At 41.5% G+C, this 19,119-nt stretch overlaps 1 protein-coding gene across 2 annotated transcripts; it reads right to left on the bottom strand.

Moving 5' to 3' along the window:
- Positions 1 to 2,279: 2,279 nt before the first annotated feature.
- On the bottom strand, positions 2,280 to 12,355 carry TIMM17A (translocase of inner mitochondrial membrane 17A). 2 transcript variants are annotated; one of them, XM_042465729.1, is made up of 6 exons: positions 12,248 to 12,355; positions 9,865 to 9,964; positions 7,989 to 8,052; positions 6,107 to 6,235; positions 4,398 to 4,508; positions 2,280 to 3,867 (listed from the first exon to the last, which is right to left on the bottom strand). In XM_042465729.1, the coding sequence occupies exons 1-6, from the start codon at positions 12,271 to 12,273 to the stop codon at positions 3,797 to 3,799; spliced, it is 501 nt and encodes a 166-aa protein (XP_042321663.1). In that variant the 5' UTR covers positions 12,274 to 12,355; the 3' UTR covers positions 2,280 to 3,796. The 2 variants fall into 2 exon arrangements, with proteins under 2 accessions (XP_042321663.1, XP_042321664.1); XM_042465730.1 differs by lacking the exon at positions 12,248 to 12,355 and adding an exon at positions 10,278 to 10,667 and having other exon boundaries at positions 9,865 to 10,022.
- Between the last annotated feature and the right edge of the window lie 6,764 nt (positions 12,356 to 19,119).

Genomic DNA, 19,119 nt, shown 5'->3' with positions numbered 1-19,119 from the left:
TAAACACTTGATGATGCAAAATTCATTACCTTTAATGAAGCGGTGCAGTAGGGTTTTAGATTACTATTAGATGTAAACATTAGTGGAACTAAATATGACAGTATTAACGTGATATTGGTAGAAAACTAATGAATATTAAACAAATCTGATAGATGGAACAAAACAATCTGCAACAGATACTGCAGAGTACATATAGTTGGATTAATGTGAGATCCATTACTTTACTATTTTAAGTAAAAGCAGGTGATTGTTCAATATTTGATTCTTTTTGAAATTAGATTAATTAAGAACAATGAATTTCTATTCAGTTTTTTAATTAGCAAAGATTACGATATGCAGAAAGCATAAGTAAAAAGAAACAGTTGAAAAATAGATCTATAAAGACTTTTAAGATTTTCCCTAGCAGTATAACATGATATCATTTTTAAATACAACATAATTATAACTGCCTTTTAATCGAAATAATCCAATCTCCCACTCCAGCTGCTTTTAGAAAATACTTTAGAACACATTTGTCTTTTTAAAAATATCTTATTGTGCCTTTATTGTTGTTTAATCATGTTAACCTTTTAATGACCTGGGATGGTTTTAATGTTTGAACAAAGTATCTTTGTAACATAACAGTCTATTAAATACTAACACATAAAATTCAAAATTACAAGTACCACATTACAATGCCCTACACCAGGAAAGTGCACAGACCACACATAGCCCACCAAACCAATTTTGTGGCTGGGGGAACCACTAAAAAATTGAAAAGGTTTTTGCTCCCAAATGCCATCTGGGGAAATGTTTGCCATAACCTTTTGGTCCCAAAGGCAACATTAGGCCCAGGAAGGTTTTTTGTTTGTTTGTTTTTAAAGAGGATGTGAAAAGTGACTTCCAGGACACCTGCTTTTTTCAAAAAGGCCTCTCCTAGGCCTAAAATGGCCCAGTGAAATCCCAAAGTATGGTGAAAATGCCCCTACGCTCCCCCTTGAGGGCATCTGGGGCAAATATGTTGTGTGCATTCAAGTCGTTTCCAACTTGTGGCAACCCTCAGGCAAACCTATCATGGGGGTTTCTTGGCAATTTTTTCAGAGGGGGTGTGCCATTGCCTTTCCCTGAGGCTGAGAGTGTAACATGCCCAAAGTCACCAGGTGGGTTTACATGGTCGAGCCAGGATTCAACCCCTGGCCTCCAGTCATAATCCAATGCTCAAACTACTACTCCACACTTGTTCTCGGGGGCATGCACACACACACACACACCATCAATATCAGTGTGTCTTGTCCTTCAAAGTCTCTTGGGGGCTAATTAAGCCCCCTGCTTCCTACGGTTGCCCACCTCACCCTATACTAGTGGTGAGTAGCTTGTGTCCTTGAGTGACAAAGTCATGAGTCATTGGTCAATTCTTTTCAGAAAAAAAATAGAATCTAATTGCTCAATTTAGATTTGCATTTTATGCACCAAGTTAAAAACTTAACTTTTTAAAGTTAAATTTGTTCACTTGCAGGATTGTATGTGGTTCAATTTGTGGTTCAAAAATTAGAAATTAGACTTCTTCATTTTCAAACATGGTATTACTTTTGTAGGGGTGCAAACATTAATCAAACATTTCTTAGGTGTGTGGGACAGATAAACAGTTGGGAACCAGTGCCCTATACCATACCCTTTTTTCACAATCCTATTATGGGGGGGGGAAGGCACATACCATCACACTTCTACAAAGACACTCTCTCAAAAATAACTCCATGCTTATTAATCTTCTCTTACCATGCATTCTAATTTAAACAGTTGTGGCAACATTTGATTACTAATTTTTAGTGATGGAAGATGCATTTTTATAGCAAAGAATGCCATAAATAGGGCTGTGTACTTATAAGAGCAAGCTACGTAGTACAAATAGCTTATCCTAAAAGAGATCTCTTCCAGGTAACTGAATCCTACTGTGTTGAGAGCATATAAATATTCCATGCAAAACTAAAGCTGAGCTCTTACTTAGGTAATAAACTATCTGGGCTGTACTACTTCAGAGTACAGGAACCTCAATCCATTAACCTCCATCCATTCCTGTCATACAGAAAACCAATGTCAATGTTCCAAAGCAGAGAAATACACAGTTCTACCACTTCCCACCTGCAGTTTGAAGTGGTTCAATCCAGATACAGATTCACCACTTCAGAACTAGGCAGGCAGCCAACAAAGTTGTTTCAGTCCTCTCTCTTGCTCTCTATGTGTGTAACTTTAAATAACCTCCCTGAAAATCACTATCTAAAAAATAAAATGACAGGCAGATGTCACTGGATGACTCTAGTTTAATTTTAGCTTCACAAACAGAATATGTACATTTTGTTTTGTTGAATGGGCTTGTGCAAATATGATGTCCACTTTTTTTTGGTTCACATACCTAATAAATTGCCAAAACCTATACAGCCACTCAGCTTGTAAATAAATTTCTCTCTTCATTCACATAGGTTATAAACAAACGGTACATACATGCTTTGTACAAATGGAAAATGATAGTCAAGAATTTAAAAACACTATAACCAAGTGCCTGGACTAGCATGTGTATTCAAGCTAGTTCAATTCTGCACTATTATACAGGTAACTATCTATAAAGTTAGATTCTTCGTTCACATCACGAGGTGGGCAAAGTGCCACCTACCCAAGGATGTTTTTGCAGCTGTCAACTGCTTCAGATTCCCTTTTCCTGGGCAAAAAAATATGACCCCTCTCTCTTGAGAACAGCAACTTAACTTTTAAATAAAAAGTGCAAGGCCTCCTGAAATTTTGTATTAACAATTTTGGAAGTGCCCTTCTGGTTTTGAAATATATATATATATATATATATATATATCTTTCCCTTTCCCCTGTCATTTCAGGTAGTGTATGTTGACACCAGGGGCAAAAAAATAAAACAAAATAAAGCCAACACCACTCTGGATCCACTACTATCTGAAAAAGTATAAATACATTGCTAATTCATATTCAGGAATGGAAAGTTCACTTCAAACACCTCAAAATTAAAGAAACAGAGCCCTGAAAGCCTAGCATAACATTGCCATGGAGGTTAATATGTTTGTTTGCAGATGTGTCAGATTTATAACCAGTAGATTTTACAGGTGTGAATTACACTATATCACTGTCCACAATTCCCTTTACATTACTATGTAATTCATATACAAAACCTAATTGTAAGGACTCAAAATGGTCAGACATTAAATTGGGCAGCATTCTACCAAAGCACAACTTGGAAGAAAGCCTAAGCAAATCTTTAAATAAACAGATGAAAGACTCCCTTCATAATTTGTTGGGACTTCTACAGTAGTTTATGCCAACAGAAGAATCCATCAAGTGATAACATTAGAGCACTGTTATGATTTTCCTTAATATCCAGCCTCATATCTCATCAATGGTATCCCCTATACTCATCCGATATAAAACAAAACACAGTCCACTTCAACTACACATTGTCCTCTGATATACAGGATAGGCAACTCTTGGCAATGCATGGTTGTTCTGTTCCTTAAAATTTATGGCAGCAGTGTGGTCAGCACTATACTGTAAAGGCCACAGTTTCAGGTCTTTCTGTAACAGTACATTGCTTTTTCCTCTTAAGAAAAATAAGGAGTTTTTCAGGCATCTCATATCCACTTTACAATTATTGAGTTCTATGATTCATAACTTAAGCACTGTGAAAAATACAGAGGTGTATAGATCCAATGAAAAGTCTTCAAGTGATATTGTGTCTTGCTTGTCCATGAAAGGATGAAAAATTGCTTGTACAATATGGAGCAGAAAAAAATACTAACAATCATTGATACTGCCTATAGTCTCCAAATGGAGAGGGTTGTAACTGGGAGGGGTCTTCTGAAAACTGAGGTCCTGAAATTAAAAACAACAGCATGTTAAACATTCTGATCTCTTCAGCATATCACAACAGATATATTTTAAAATTAAACATTTCAGTTATTTATAGTTTATTCTATGTATGTGTTTTGAGAACTCATTAGCAGACTAGACACAAACTACAAGCACAGACTGAGGAATATGTTAGTAATACTTCCAGCAGTACGCAGATGTTGGAGGAGATTTTTTAAAAGACTAAACTCCTTAGTACTATAAAATTGTACTGGAGGCTGAGAGGAAAGCGACAGAGCCAGAGCAGCAAATCAGGACAAGATCCAGCAGAGAACCTCTTCTTTGCTTCACAGATTTGGTCCCAGGGGCCTTTAACTTTTTCTCACAGCTCACTAGTATTTTTCTTATAGTACACTAGAGTCTTCTGACATGTTTAGAATGATCTTCACTTATATCAAAACAAGTTAAACAGTTGACTAGTGACTCAGAGTAATACCTCATGAAACCATTATTAAATTTTGCATTGTGCCCTGAACTATGATAAGTAATCTTACCATTTGGAAACTGTGCAGATGCAAATCTTGTTAATAGGATACCTGCTCCTTCAATTAAAGCCAAAAGAATTCCTCCCATGGCTGCTGACCCAACCATGGCAACTGGTCCATCTGAAAGAGGTAAAACAGAAAAAAGCTGGTTTTTAAAAACTGCTTATAAGAGTGTTTCAAATTACATACCATTTCATTAAATAAAAATATCAAATGGATTACCAACTTTACACATCCTTGGGTGACAACTGTATGAGTAAAATATACTGCAAAGAAAAAGGTTTGGATGATTTACACCAAGGATGTGCAACTGTCAGGGGCTGGGGATCTGCACTGCCTCCCCCCACAAACGTTGGAGTGCCACAACCTCCTGAAACCCAAAATGATTTTTCATCAGTTTTTTGCAATGTCTTTCAAACTGATTGCCTTTCATTCCCTTAGGGCTCATGAGAAATTGCACAACAGGTAAAAGTATTATTTAAAAACCAATAAAAATAATACTTTAAAAACAAGTTGTAAACATGTACAATTAAAACCAAAGGACATACAAAACAGTAATACCTTGGCTGCCAGGGCAGTGTAAGACACTACTTCTAGCCCACAAATGTTTTTCCAACACCCCCCCCCCCCAAAACAAAACAAACAAACAAACACCAGTATTTTGGAGTGTGCTGGAAGCTCTCAGAGACATAAATACAGCTTTGGAGCCAAATGAGACCTATACAGTGCATTTCCCCCCACCACTGATTTACAGGAAAAACTGGAATTCTATGCATCTGTTCCTGAGTGAATTTACAAAACGGCATAGCTTGTAAGGGCCAATTTAGAGTAGTCGTTTGAGTGTTCACCCATAACTCTGGGATACCAGGATTTGAATCCCTGGCTGGCCATGGAAACCCACTGGGTGACCATGAGCAATGCAGACTCTCTCAGCCTCAGATGAAGGCAAATGCAAGACCTCTCTGAAGAAATCTTGCCAAGAAAATCCCATGATAGGGTCACTTTGGAGTTGTTATAAGTTGAAAACGACTTGAAGTCACACAACAACAACAACAACAGGTTATAAATATCCTCTTGACTGTAATGTAATATTGTTAGATTTCCATACAATTTGTTTTGTCTCTGTCTAAGATGTAATCCTGTTGCATTCATTATGTGCTACAGATTTTATTATACCTTAAATACCACATATACTCGACTATAAGTCAATCTATACAGTGCATTAAGTCGAGGGCAGGTTTAGGGGCCAAAATTATAGATTTTGCCATGACCCATCGATAAGTTGAGGGTAAAACTTGGAGGTTTCAAGTAAACTTCAGTGTGTGTATGTGTGCACACAGGAAGAGGGACTCTTAATTGAGTCTTTTTGTTTTAGCATTTCAGCCTTGGCTTCAGCCTTCACTCCCCAGACAGCAGTGGCGCAGGCGAGAGATGGACTATGTTTGTTTAACAGCAATCAATTATCCAGGACTCTTTCAAGAGAGAAAGAGCTATCACATTACCATACTGACCCATAAATAAGTCGACATGGGATTTGGGGGTCAACTTTTGGGCTTACATTTTTCAATTTAATAGATGAGTATATACTTCACTAGAAAAGAATAGTCAGAGATTTAAGACAGGGAATTCCCCTTATTTCAGTAATTTGACATACATTAAAAGAGTATTCAATTTTAATGAAGTTCTTTTAAAAGTTCTTTTTCAACTCAAATCCTTACTTCTTGCAGCTAATATGGCACCAGTTAGAGCTCCACTGGTGATGGAATTCCAAGGATCTTCTTTTCCTCTTGCTTTCACCATACTACAGTCAATCATGGAGAAGAGACCACCCCAGATAGCAAAGCTACCTGTTTGAAGGAGAAAGCTGTTTAGAATTAAGGACTGCTGGCTGAAATATAAACAGAAGTTTTCTAATTTGAAACTACTGGGTATTAGCGTCACATTCCTAATACAAGTAGAAGTTACTGCATTTCAAACTCACTGAAAAAAGAAAGGCAGTAATTGCAGAGAAACAAGAAATTAAAAAATGAAACAGATGTGTTTGCAAACAACCATTCTTATCATATTAATAAGTACAGACCTTGGGATAACATTTAACTCTCTCACCATATTCTTTTGCAAACAGAATCTCCAAACACACCTAATTTCCTCATAGAATTGCTGTCACTCCCCAGGAACCCCTTATTTATATTCCATTGTATTTGGGCACCACTATAACAATTATTTTAGTTAACTGCTTGTATGCTGCTTAAGTCCTCCACCACCTCCACAGTATTAATAAAATCCAATTTACTAATTCATAATGTTGTACACATAAAAAAGGGGAGTAGGCCACATTTTTTCTTGTAGGCTACATTCTCCTAAATTGAATTTGTCAGACGCTACATAGTGGCAATGCTTGGGGCCAGATCCAGTCCATGCATTCCCCCTCCCTCTAATTTGGAAACCAAAATGATGAGGAGCTGGAATAGTTCCCCTATTTTGACAGGTTACAATCATAGAATCACAGAGTTGGAAGAGACCACAAGGGCCATCTAATCCAACCCCTGCCATGCAGGAACTCACAATCAAAGCACCCCCAACAGATGGCTATCCAGCCTCTGTTTAAAAACCTCCAAAAAAGGAGACTCCACCACTCTCCAAGGGAGTGTGAACCATAGTCAAACAGCTCTTACTGTCAGGAAGTTCCTCCTAATGTTTAGGTGGAATCTCTTTTCCTGCAACTTGCATCCACTGTAGCAGAATACAAGCTTGCTCTATCCTCAATATGACATCTCTTCAAATAGTTAAAGAAATATTTAAATATGCAGAAGACTGGTCAGCATCCACTGCAGGAGAAGACTGGTCAACATCCAGATGACACCTGTAGTTAGCAGCAGTCATTGTTGAAACAAAGCTGAGTGAATTGGCAAGCCCTGAGTACTGAAGGCCTTGAAACTGAAATGCCGGATATTCAGCTTGGAAAAAATGACACGATAGAGGTGTATATTATGAATGATCTGGAGAAAGTGGATAAAGCCCCTCTTATAACCTACTGAAACTGAATATGGGAGCTTTAGGATAGATAAAAGGAAGTAAGTCTTCACACCGCACACTGTTACACTACTAGAATTTGTTACCTTATTGTGTATGATGGCTGACAACTTAAGATAGCTTTACAAGGACAAGTTCATGGAGGACAGGGCTATCAGCAGCTTCTGGCCATGGTGACTATCACTTCTAGTTTCAAAGTCAGTATCCCCATGTATATTCCTTTGCTGGACAGCATGAGTAGGACTGCACTGGTGTCCTGGCTTGCAGACATTCCACAGCAAACTGGCTGACCACTGTGTAACTAGATCAGTCCTTTGTCTGATCCAGCAAGATCCTTCTTAACTTCTCTCTTAGCATCACTACCACCCCACACTTCTCATACTTTTTCTCATATAAGAATTTACCTCATACACACACTCCTATCTGCCCCCACTGCTAGCACATATACACAGGGAGAATGTCTTCTGAAAGAACAGAGTAGATCCCTGCTTTCAAAGTACTCTTCTCTCCCTGCTCAAAGTAGGGAAAATAGAGTGTGAAAAGATAATATAGAAATAACATAATTACCTCCCAACTGTGGTGCTCTGGTTTTAATAGCTGTCAAACTACCCCGCAACCGGTAATTGACACCCTGCAAAAGATAACAGTACACAGTCAAAGCAATGTCAATGATTAATCTAGTTACACATCCTACTTACAATGCATTCAGCTTAATCTGCAATCTGTCTGAGCTAATGTGTTTCAGACATTAGCTCTCCCAACTTTGGCAGTCTCATGGGTAAAAGAGCCTGAAAGATCTCCCATGGCAACTACGTATATGAGGCACTGTATTTAGAATTTCTGATGAGACTCCTGTTCCAAATACAGTAATGCAGAAAACATGAAAAGTTGCCAAGGCTAGTGAAAGTGAATGAAAAAGATTGGGACACTAAGAGGATACCCACCAAGCAATCGTCTCACAGGTAATAAACAACAGATCACATTCATACACTAAGGGCATAGTGATATATAACTAGCCACTACTAAAAACAGAACTTTACTGTAGAGATAGACATGATACCCAACAATCAGGAATTAGAAATGAATATAGTCTGTTCACAATGCTTGGTAAAGTGGATAAAACTTGGTAAAGAGAAAGGCAGCAGGAAATGAGGAAGATTCACTAAAGGAAGTCACCATCCAGAAGTTGCAAGACCTGAGCTGGGCAGCTGATGATCAGGGATACTGGAGATCTCTCATTCATACAGGCATCATAAATCAAATCCAACTTGATGGCCAAGAAGAACATTCTGCTTGAGATGTTCCACATCCTTGCATGTGTGAAATCTGATCATCCCTCGCTTCCATGGTGACACTGCACTGTGTCTAGACACAAACTGCTGCAATAATATTTTAATCTCATTCTTATAGTTATCCTGCTCTCTTCTCTCCCCACTCAGAAGTCTTAGGAGATTATCAGATGGGCAGAAGTGATGGGAGAGAAGCGGGATGCTCTCTCGTTAATAAAGTAACAGGACATTCCACTTCACTGACGGGAGAAGCACGGGATGAACATGACATCGCATAACGTCGTTTGATATTCTTCGTGGCAATAGTGACGGGAGCATCCCGCTTCTCTCCCATCATTTTTGCCCATCCAATAATCTCCTTAGAATCCCAATTTCTTTGGCCCTAACCCTTGTAGCTCCTCAGGGAAAAAAAAAAGACAAAACAGTCCCATGTCCCCACATCACCTTCACACAGCCATCACCAGCTAAGCTACCCTTAGTTTAAACATTGAGTGCACTGACAGCAACAGGAAGGCTACAAAATCTGGCAGCTATTAACATGTTCCACTCTTCATTTGATTGACAGAAATTTCCATTTAGTTGCTTCAGCCCATTCCTGTTTAAAGTGTGTAAGATTGTGTGTGTGTGCCTTCACATTGCCTGTCGACTTATGGTGACCTCATTAATTTTATTGGGTCTTCTTAGACAAGGAATGTTTAAATTACTTCATAGCAAACTAGGATTAAAAAAATAAGCGTAGGCCATAAAATGTTACACTTATACAATTTTCTCATATTTGAGCAAAAACTAACATCCTATATTTTCTCTCTAAGAATGCTCTCATCCTGTAGTGCCCCAATATGTAGCATCAGGCCTTTAACAGGTCAGTAAAAGAAACTGTATGACGTTTTTCTCCATCTCGCTGTCTTGAACCAAAAAAAAAAAAAAAAAAATATATTGATTTTGACACGGTACATCTCCCCCCCCCCCCCCCCCCCGGAAAAATGGAAATTTGCAGACATTTAAGCCCCATTGGCTTGAATGGTCATGGGCACATGCACCATTTTAACTCTCCCATCTTGTCAGTCCGTGAAGGACTGAAACCACGGACTCAAAGTCCGCAAAAATGGAGAGACGACTGTATAATCTTATTAACAAGTAATTTTTTAACTCACCACTGGGGCATTTCTGAATCCTTTCACTGCTTGAAAGATGCCACCACCAATAGCTCCCATTGTGAAGGCACCGCCGCAGTCGTCCACTATTCTCCATGGGCTGAAAGAATGAAGACACGCTTTAATGTATCCAGTCTTGCAAGCATAATATCAGAGTACAGTGGTACCCCGGGTTACGAATTTAATTCGTTCTGCCGCCGCGTTCGTAACCCGAAAATCTTCGTAAGCCGAAAAAGCCATAGGCGCTAATAGCGAAAGCCGCGATTTCGTGCGAAAAAGCACCAAAAAGCACCAAAAAATTTTTCGTAACCCGAAATAACCTTCGTAACCCGGAACAGTTTTTTTCAATGGATTTTTTTCGTAACCCGGAAATTTCATAAGGCGGCGCATTCGTATCCCGGGGTACCACTGTAAACAAATTCTTAACTTTTCATTTCTTAACATGACTCTTTTCTTTCCTATGACTGAATGCAAATAATTTCATTTTAAGTATGTCCAGGAATCTGTTTTGCAATTATTTGAAGTTTTATCTTTACATCCAGTCTGCTTGCCCCACTTGATTGACAGCAGAAATGTATGTCTACCTCGAATTCCCACTGAGTTCAATTGGATTTACTCATAGGTAACTGGGTTCAGAATGGTAACCTAACTTCCAGCAATGATCTGATTAATCCTGCATTAAATCTATCCCTGTATCTCTCTTTTCTAAAGGTAACACTATTTATAATGTATATGTAAACATGAATCTGTTATAGAAGCAATGTGCCGAACAAGCTAAAAAGTTTACTCAGTCCAGTACATACCTGGTAGATTCACAACAACTTGGTTGCTTTAAAAAGTTCTATAAATCTCTGGGGATATGAAATATTTTGGAAGACCTGACTCATAAAACAATCTCTAGAGAGCAACAGGAGATAGGACACAGCGACATATTATATGGGCCAGGTAAGTCAGGGAACTATCTTCCCTCACTCTGCTAAAATTACAATCTACATTCATTTGGAACCAGTATGCGACATTTTCCTCCATAAAACCTTGCGAAGAACCAGAGTGCTTTATAAGTATAGGCTAATGTTAAAATCTTCAGTACTGCCCTCTTTATATTCTTGAATCAACATAGCATAATGCTATGGAATTCTGGGAACTGAATTTTGCTCTGTTCTGGTGCCACAATAAACTACCATTCCCAGAATTCCATAGCATGGAGCCATGGCAGTTAAAGTGGCGTCAGATTGGATCATTTCTGCAGTGCGGATGAAGCCCAAGAAATATGAATTTATATCCAGATTTATGGGGTTTTTAAAAACATTTTATTAGGTCGTGTCCTTCCATTTTCTGGAAGGTCCTTCATTTTGCAGTGTCTTGTTATGCTTTGCGGGCAGGACTTTGTCATCATGTCCTCCCTTTTTCTTTGCAGTTAGGACATCCTGGCCATGTCTCCAATGGAATGGTGTGTAGAGAGATCTTGTAGCACCTTTGAGACTAAGGGCCCATACAGACAGGCCAGAATAAAGCTGCTTCAGGTCACTTTGGAGGTATGCTGTTTAAATGACACACACATCTTAAGAGGCCAGAAGCTGCGCCAAAGCAGCACTCCAGTGCTTAGGACTGGAGTGTGACTCTGGCACGGGTTCTGGTCACTTTGGATGCAGGCGTCATTTAAACAGCATACCTCCAAAGTGACCCAAAGCAGCTTTATTCTGGCCTGTCTGTATGAGCCTAACTGAAAGAAAGAAGTTGGCAGCATGAGTTTCATAAACTTCCGTCTGCTTCCACAGATGCTGAACTGAAGGCTAAGAAAGCACATGCTGCCAACTTCTTCCTTTCGGTTAGTCTCCAAGGTGCTCCAAGAGCTCTCTCCATGCTGAGTCTACAGACTAACACAGCTGTAGCTTTGAATTCCAATGGAATGGTTAAGCGCAAAGGAGGACGAGGCTCTGCAAAATGTAGGCCCTTCAAGAATAAAGGCAGGACATGAGCAAACAAAAGCTCAAAGCACTCATAGCGACAATAAATCCATGCTTCTTAGTCCTGCTCAGAATGGAAGGCCTTTTGACAAGAAGGCTGGAATGGAGGACACGTCTGGAAAGAGGAGGACGCCTGGCCACCCTGTTCTTGGTCCTACTCAAAATGGAGGACGTTTCGGAATCCTCCTGGACAGACGGTGGAAATGGAGGCTATATCCTAGAACAGGAGCACCTCTGGCCAGAATGGAGGGCATTTTGGCCTCCCTTTGGACTGAAGGTTGAAATGAAGGACATGAATGGGGAAAGGAGGGCTCCTGGGCCAAGGTCACGGCTGTCCTCTCGGAGGAGAAGAGCAAGGGGCCCCCGCGGAAGGACACGCCTCTCCCCGCCCCTGAGACAGGAGAAAAGAGGCTCACCAAGGCTCGCGCGCGTACTCCTCCATCTTGGCTCCCGGCTTCTTCTTCTTCTCCTACACGCTGCCGGCATCAGGGTCACGTGGCCCAGGGCCCCCTCGCCCCGATTGGACGCCCAGGAGGAAAGGGGCGGAGTCGAAGGGGAAGGAGGAGAAGGAGAAAAAGATCCGGTTGCCTAGCTCGCAAAGCGCGGCGGAGTGATACTCCGTACCTGAGAGGAACGTTTGAGAATCTCTGAGGAACTATTTTGCAAATGAAATTAAAGATTCTGGTCCAAGCTACACTGCAGAAATAATCCAGTTTGAGACCACTTTAACTGCCCTGGCTCAGTACTAGGGAATTCTGGGAACTGTAGTTTATTGTGGCATTAGAGGTCTTTGACAAATAAGGCTAATAAATATCTCACAAAACTACAGTTCCCAAAATTCCCTAGCACTTGAGCCAGGGCGGTTCTTAAAGCAGCTTCAAACTGGATTATTTCTGCAGTGTGTTTGGGACCTCTGTTCCTTGGCGGGAAAAGTCGACGTTCATGTGGAAAACCTGTTTAGATTTAGGCTGCATCCGCACTGGAGAAATACAGTAATCCAGTTTGAGGTCGGTTTAACTGCCGTGGCTTCTGGGAATTGTAGTTTGTTGGGGGCACCAGCGAAGCCTCTGACAGAGAAGGCTAAATCCCTTCCAAAACTACAGTTCCCAGAGTTCCATAGCATCGAGCCGTGTGGGTTGTTTCTGCAGTCTCAGACTAGAAATACAGGGATCTTAAGGATGCTGGGAAACAAACTGGAGTTGGTTGTAAACTGGGCGATGCCTAAATAATGTAGTTTTACAAGGTCTTTAGCCTTCTCTGGCAAAGAATGCTGGCGCCTCACAAAACTTCAAATCCCAGGATTCTGTAGGATGAAGCCGTGGCAGTTAAAGTGGTGTCAAACTGCATTGTTTCTACAGTGTAGATGCACAAATAAACAAGGGGAGACTGGTACCCTGGACCAAGCTGTTATAGAACAGACTGAAGACAGAAAATGACCCATTAGTGCTCACATACAACTCCCAGTTGAGATCAGACATATCATCAATGAACTACAGCCTTTTCTACTCAAGGGTCCAAAACACACTGCAGAAATAATCCAGTCTGAGACGACTTTCACTGCCCTGGCTGAATGCTAGGAAACTCTGGGAAGTGGAGTTTTGTGAGACATTTAGCCTTCTCTGTCAGAGAGCTCTGGTGCCACGATAAACTACAATTCCCAGGATTCCCTAGCATTGAGCCAGGGCAGTTAAAGTGGTCTCAGACTGGATTATTTCTGGTGGCAGACCTTACTCACCTACAGACAGCTTTCGAAGCTCAAACAGTTATTTGCTCACAGGAGGACACAGAACGCAGGTATGGACACGGGTACAAAGCCTTGCTACAAACCCAGATGCCAACTCTGCCCACACATCTATTCAGGAAATATGAGCGGGCCTTTAATTTACTCATCCTCCTGTGTGATTTATGCCATACTATGGAGTTTATCACACGGGAGGCATCCCATGCAAAAATGGGATTTAAAATCTGTAAAAAACCTAAGAAGATACACAAAAGCGCAATTGATTTTCAGACACATTGGGGTTAGCGCAACATTGAACCGGCTAGAAAGTTGACAAAATGCAATATTTTTTTACTTTTGGGATTTTCTGGAAGTGAAAAAGAATAATGTTTTGTCTACTTTCTAGCCAGGTTAATGTTGCATTAATGCACCTTAACAGTGACGTTGTCTGAAAATCAATTGTGCTTTTGCGTGTCTTTTCTATTTTCTGCCCAGATAGGAAAGAAATAGCAGAATTGGAATATATCCACAAACTCCAGTCCATTAATAATGGAGACAATAATTTCCTGGCACACTTCACACATTATAACACTAGCTAACACCCCTCCCAGCCTCATGGACATGCTCTCAGCCAGTTCATCGCATCTGTTTTTCGGTTCCCACACTGCATTCCCAAACTCATATGGTTATCGACTCACCTTCACTTTAGGCAACATCCTTCCTCCTGCCTTGTCCCACTTAACCATCCAGTTAAAACTGAACTTGTCACCTCATCTCCATACCCACAAGGTTCTGCATTACTATGGACATTGGAGATTTTCACATGGGGACAGGATAGGAAAGGGGTCGCTCCCCTGTCCTTATCCCATCCTTGACCCGTCTGTGACTGCAATGGCGTGAAAGGCTTTCAAATCATAGTGCCAGTCCTGCCATTAACTTGTCATTAAAGTGGCATTGCATTAACGCAAACTTCTGTTAATGCAAAATGCTGGCCAATGTCGCTTTAATGGCAGATTAATGGCAGGATAATGAGGGGATCTGCGCGAGTTCATTCAAAAGCCTGTGGCGTGGTTGCCGTCATTCACACTTTCCAGCTGGGATTAGTATGAATCCCATCTGAAAGTCCTTCCCACAATCACATGGGAAGGACGGGAACATGACAGGAATGGAACATCCCTCATCTGATAATTTCCAGTCTCACACACACCTTGCATATATAGGCCTGTCCCTAGACTTTCTACTCCACCCCATGCATCTGAGGAAGTAGGCTCAAGTCCACAAAAGCTCATGCTACTACCTTCTTTCTTTCAGTTAGTCTCAAAGGTGCTACAAGATCCCTTTGCATATTATACTATGCAGTAACAGAGGCTACCAGAAGATGGGGCACTTAGAGTGTAAAATTTATACATTTAAAAAGAGATTGTGGCTCTTCTGGGGCCACAAGTCTATGGCGGGATATAGACCGCCGCTCCCGCCGGCGCCATTTGCTCCGTGAGGGAGCTGCAGCAGCCAAACCGCGCGGCTCCCGCGCGGAGCAAAAAAGAAGCTCCATTTCGGAGCTTCTTTTTGCGGCGCCTCTATGACGTCGCGAGGCGCCGCTGGCGTATTCGTGACATCATAGGCGCCACGACACGTCTGGACGCTATGCGTCCAGTACGTAAACATGGCGGCCCCTATGTGGAAGGGGCGCCGCCATGTTGTACGTATTCTATACGTACTAGGGTTAGGGGGGTGCGGAAGCACTGCCCCTTCCTAACCCTAGTACGTATAGAATACGTACTATATGGCGGTCTATATCCCGCCTAAGTGAAGAATAAATAAATGTCCATATTGTTGTTAAGACTTCAACGGTGATAGGGAACTCCTGAATGATCAGACAATATTTGGAAAAGTTAGGCTTTGTTTTGTTTTTCAATCACAGCTCCCACAGGGAAGTTGCAGTGAAAAAAGAGGGAGGGGGAAAACACTTCTCTTTACTTTCCCAGCTTTTATGTTTAGACAGGTCCAAAATTCACAAGAGTCTACCTATTTAAGACTGGTGCCACATACAGTACCTTGCACCTTTATTACAGGCAAGAAAATTACATTTTCTCTGCTGCGCAGTACTAGACAGGCATAAGTTGGAAATGACTTGAAGGCGCACAACAACAACAGTTTAAAACAGTGCTACTCAAAGTGGTCATCCATGGACTGGTGCCAGTCTGAAAGCTATTGGTTGCTTGTCTGTAGTGAATTTCCAGGAAAGAAGCAGCTGTAGCCAATGTGAATAAATATGATACCAGTCCCTGGCTTATTAGAAAAAAAGAATGCTGGTCCCGCACAACAGATAATCTGATAAGTACTGGTTGAAAGAATGGTAATTATTGAAAATATCACAGTGAGGAAGAAAACTGCATTCATTTTCAGCAGACCTATATATTTATTTAAATTATTGTGGAATACAGTAAAGGAAAAAGTGGAATCAGTAGCACTGATAAAAGCTGAATTGCAAATGCTATGTCTATTACTAAATTATCTAAAAATCACACCAAATTCTTATCAGCAAAAAACTAAAATATGTAACAACTACATAAATTTGCTATATTTTCTGGAAAAGTATATACTTGTACTAGCAGGCGGATCAGTTTTAAGTGAAGGAAAGAATGTAAGCAACAGACTAATAGTTTTTTTCACTGGACTTGAAGATTATTCACAAATATTGGAACAGTGGGGCTGTGCAGACAGCCTGGTAAGGGGCAGCTCTGTGCCACTCTGGAAGCGCTGGATTTGGAACACGGTAACCACACGCCATGCTCCCAAGCCCTGCAAGCCCCACCAGACCCAGAGAAGTGGCACAGGTGCGGAAGCAACTTGGAGGCCAGGCGGAGAGGAGGAGGCCAGGGGCAAGGCCGGGGGGGGAGGGAGTGCGTAGACTGGGGAAGGGGTCAAGGCAAGGCCGAGATGGAGCGCAGAGGCTGGGGGAGAGAGCCTGGAGGAGGAGGAGAAGGAGGATGGGGGGCTTTTTTTAAAAATCAAAATTAATCGCAAAATTGGTAGAATGGCTTAGCAGCTACTTGTCTTGCCAATCTATCAATTTTGCGATTGGTTTTTTTTTTTTTTTTTAAGGACCCAAAACAGTGGCACTGGGTGTCTGTGTAACATCTCTGGTGATGGATGGCACACACCCCTCTGCCATTTGTCCTTCCCCTTTGTCCCCAGAATCGATTGTGATCTGGCGGGTCCCACTGTTGGGAATTGAGTCAGAATCGATTCTTCCCAAAAGAACCTCTAAAAAGCTGCTATCAAATTAACCCAGGTTTTTGGCATTTGCTCCGAATTATCCCCACTGGAATCGATCAAATGAGGATCAGAATTGATTTCCAGTGGAAACTAGGGGCATATAGCTCAAATCAGGATTTGGAGCTTTTGGTAGTGGGAATAACCCCCTAGTCTCCCTTCTCTTTCTTGTTCTCAGCATCAGCATTGGGAGGATGGTGAAGGAGGGCTGGAGAAACACAGTCTTTGTGTGTTGCTTTACAGAAGCATGAGCATAGTAAACAATGCAATAAAGCTTGAGTGGGGAATGAGGAGGATTCTGCTCTAGCCAATCCAACTGTAGCCACATGTGTCTGCTTGCAACAGGTAAGGCAAACACTCAGCATCTACCATTGGAATCCCTTACTGAACATGTGTGAACTGCAAACAAAGAAAAGGGGAAACAGCAGTATTGCAAAGTACTTCAGCTCTTTCCCCACAATAGCAGATAAAAGTTGAAGGTTGGTGAGAGTAAACATGGAAAAATAAGACAAGAATTATAGTTCCTCTACCCTGTTTTGCTTTTAAAGGCATTTTAACAGTGATGGACTCCACATGAGCCTGCAGGACCTGAGCAGAGAAATAGAGGATAGGGGGGCTTGGAGATGCCTCATTCACAAAGTTGCTATGAATTGAGATCAATTTGAAGGCAGTTAACCACAACAACATTCAAGTCTTTTACTCCAAGTCTCAAGTCAAATCTCAAGTCTCTACCTTCAGGTCTCAAGACCTTGCAAGATACTTTCAGGCCCTATTCCCACTGGCGGTTTTGCACTGGAAGGAACTGGGCAGATTTGGGGGGGGCCCTCCCGAATCTCTCCATTAGCAAGTGCCCACTACAAAAATTGGGGCATTTTAACCCGAATGCCTTCTTACAGAAATCGGCTTTAACATGAAGGCGCCTGCTGTCAATCAAGCGATCATCATAGGTGACATTTGCAGCACTCTTTGGGGCATCAGAAGTATGCTTTCCCCCTCCTTTTTTTAAAAAACCAGGCACAAAATGCACCAAAATGCACACATTTTGTCAGATTTAAAAACCTTGTGTGTGTGTGCATGTGTGTGTGTGCGTGTGTGTGTGTTGTGGGCATTTGGGTCAGTGCAGGTTATGATCTGCCCTTGGCCCCATTTTCAACCCCAAAATGCAAGCTAATGCATCCTGTATACCCAGCTCCTTGCCACACCAGAATGCCTCTTACACATGTAATAATAATAATAATAATAATAATAATAATAATAAAATCCTCACCTCGGAAATGCCAGAAAAGGATGCGATTGCCTTGCATTCTTTTTTGCTCTTAAAAGCAATTCAGGGCTACCCCTGAATTCCTTGGAGACAGTAGCAAAAACATGTATCATTTTGCCAATTGGCCAAATTGACAAGAGCAACAAATGTAACATTCGAATTGTAGCATTCCATTCGCAAGTCTTGCCCCTTGTAACATTTCCCATTTGCTGGGAGCAAGCAAATGAAAGGGAAAGGGAACAGGCCGCTGCTAGCCACGTTCTATCCATCTATATATCTGCCTCAAGAAAAAAACATGTGCACATTTTGTCAAAAATAATTTTAAAATATATAAAAGGGGGGGAAGGTGCCTGATGCGAGCTCCATTCATGCTCTGCCTTTGACCTGAATTGAACTGACCCCTTTCCTCCTGCTTACATTCTCTTCAGAGGAGGTTTGCCATTGCCTTCCACTGAGGCTGAGAGAGAGAGTGACCTGTCAGTTCCAACTGACCCATGGAATCAATTGGAAATAAAAGGGAAATGCAGCGCAGGCATTCTGACTGTAGCATCCGCATATAACACTACTACTACTACTACTACTACTAATAATAATAATAATAATCCAGGAGCAAGAGGAAATGAAAGTAGCGCAAGCAAGCACACAGACATGTCACCCAAAAAATAATGTGCATAGATTGTCAAAAATAAAAGAGGCTCCTTCTACAGACTGAGTTCCCTACATCCCTCCTCTGGCTTGGCCCCGCAGCCCAATTTCCCTTGGCAATCCTCCTCCTCCTCTTTCCTCCCGACCCTCCCCTCTCTCTGAGCTGCCCTGGCTCCTTCATCCTCCTCCTCCTGCTCCGTTATAGAATGCCCTCCATGGCTCCTTTCTTCCTGCGGCTCCTTCATCCTCCTCCTCCTCCTCCATCACTTTCTCCAGTCCCCCCCCCGCCCTCCCTCTGACAGTCCTTTGCAGCCCCGTCAGTCACCCTGATTTCCCCTTTAGCCTCCTCACACCCAAGCCTCCTGTCAAATTCCCCCTTTTTG

This window comes from Sceloporus undulatus, chromosome 4 (genome assembly GCF_019175285.1).
Source record: "Sceloporus undulatus isolate JIND9_A2432 ecotype Alabama chromosome 4, SceUnd_v1.1, whole genome shotgun sequence".
Taxonomy (NCBI): Eukaryota; Metazoa; Chordata; class Lepidosauria; order Squamata; family Phrynosomatidae; genus Sceloporus; species Sceloporus undulatus.
The sequence above is the reverse complement of the archived record's forward strand: the minus strand, read 5'-3'. Positions and strand labels throughout refer to the sequence as shown.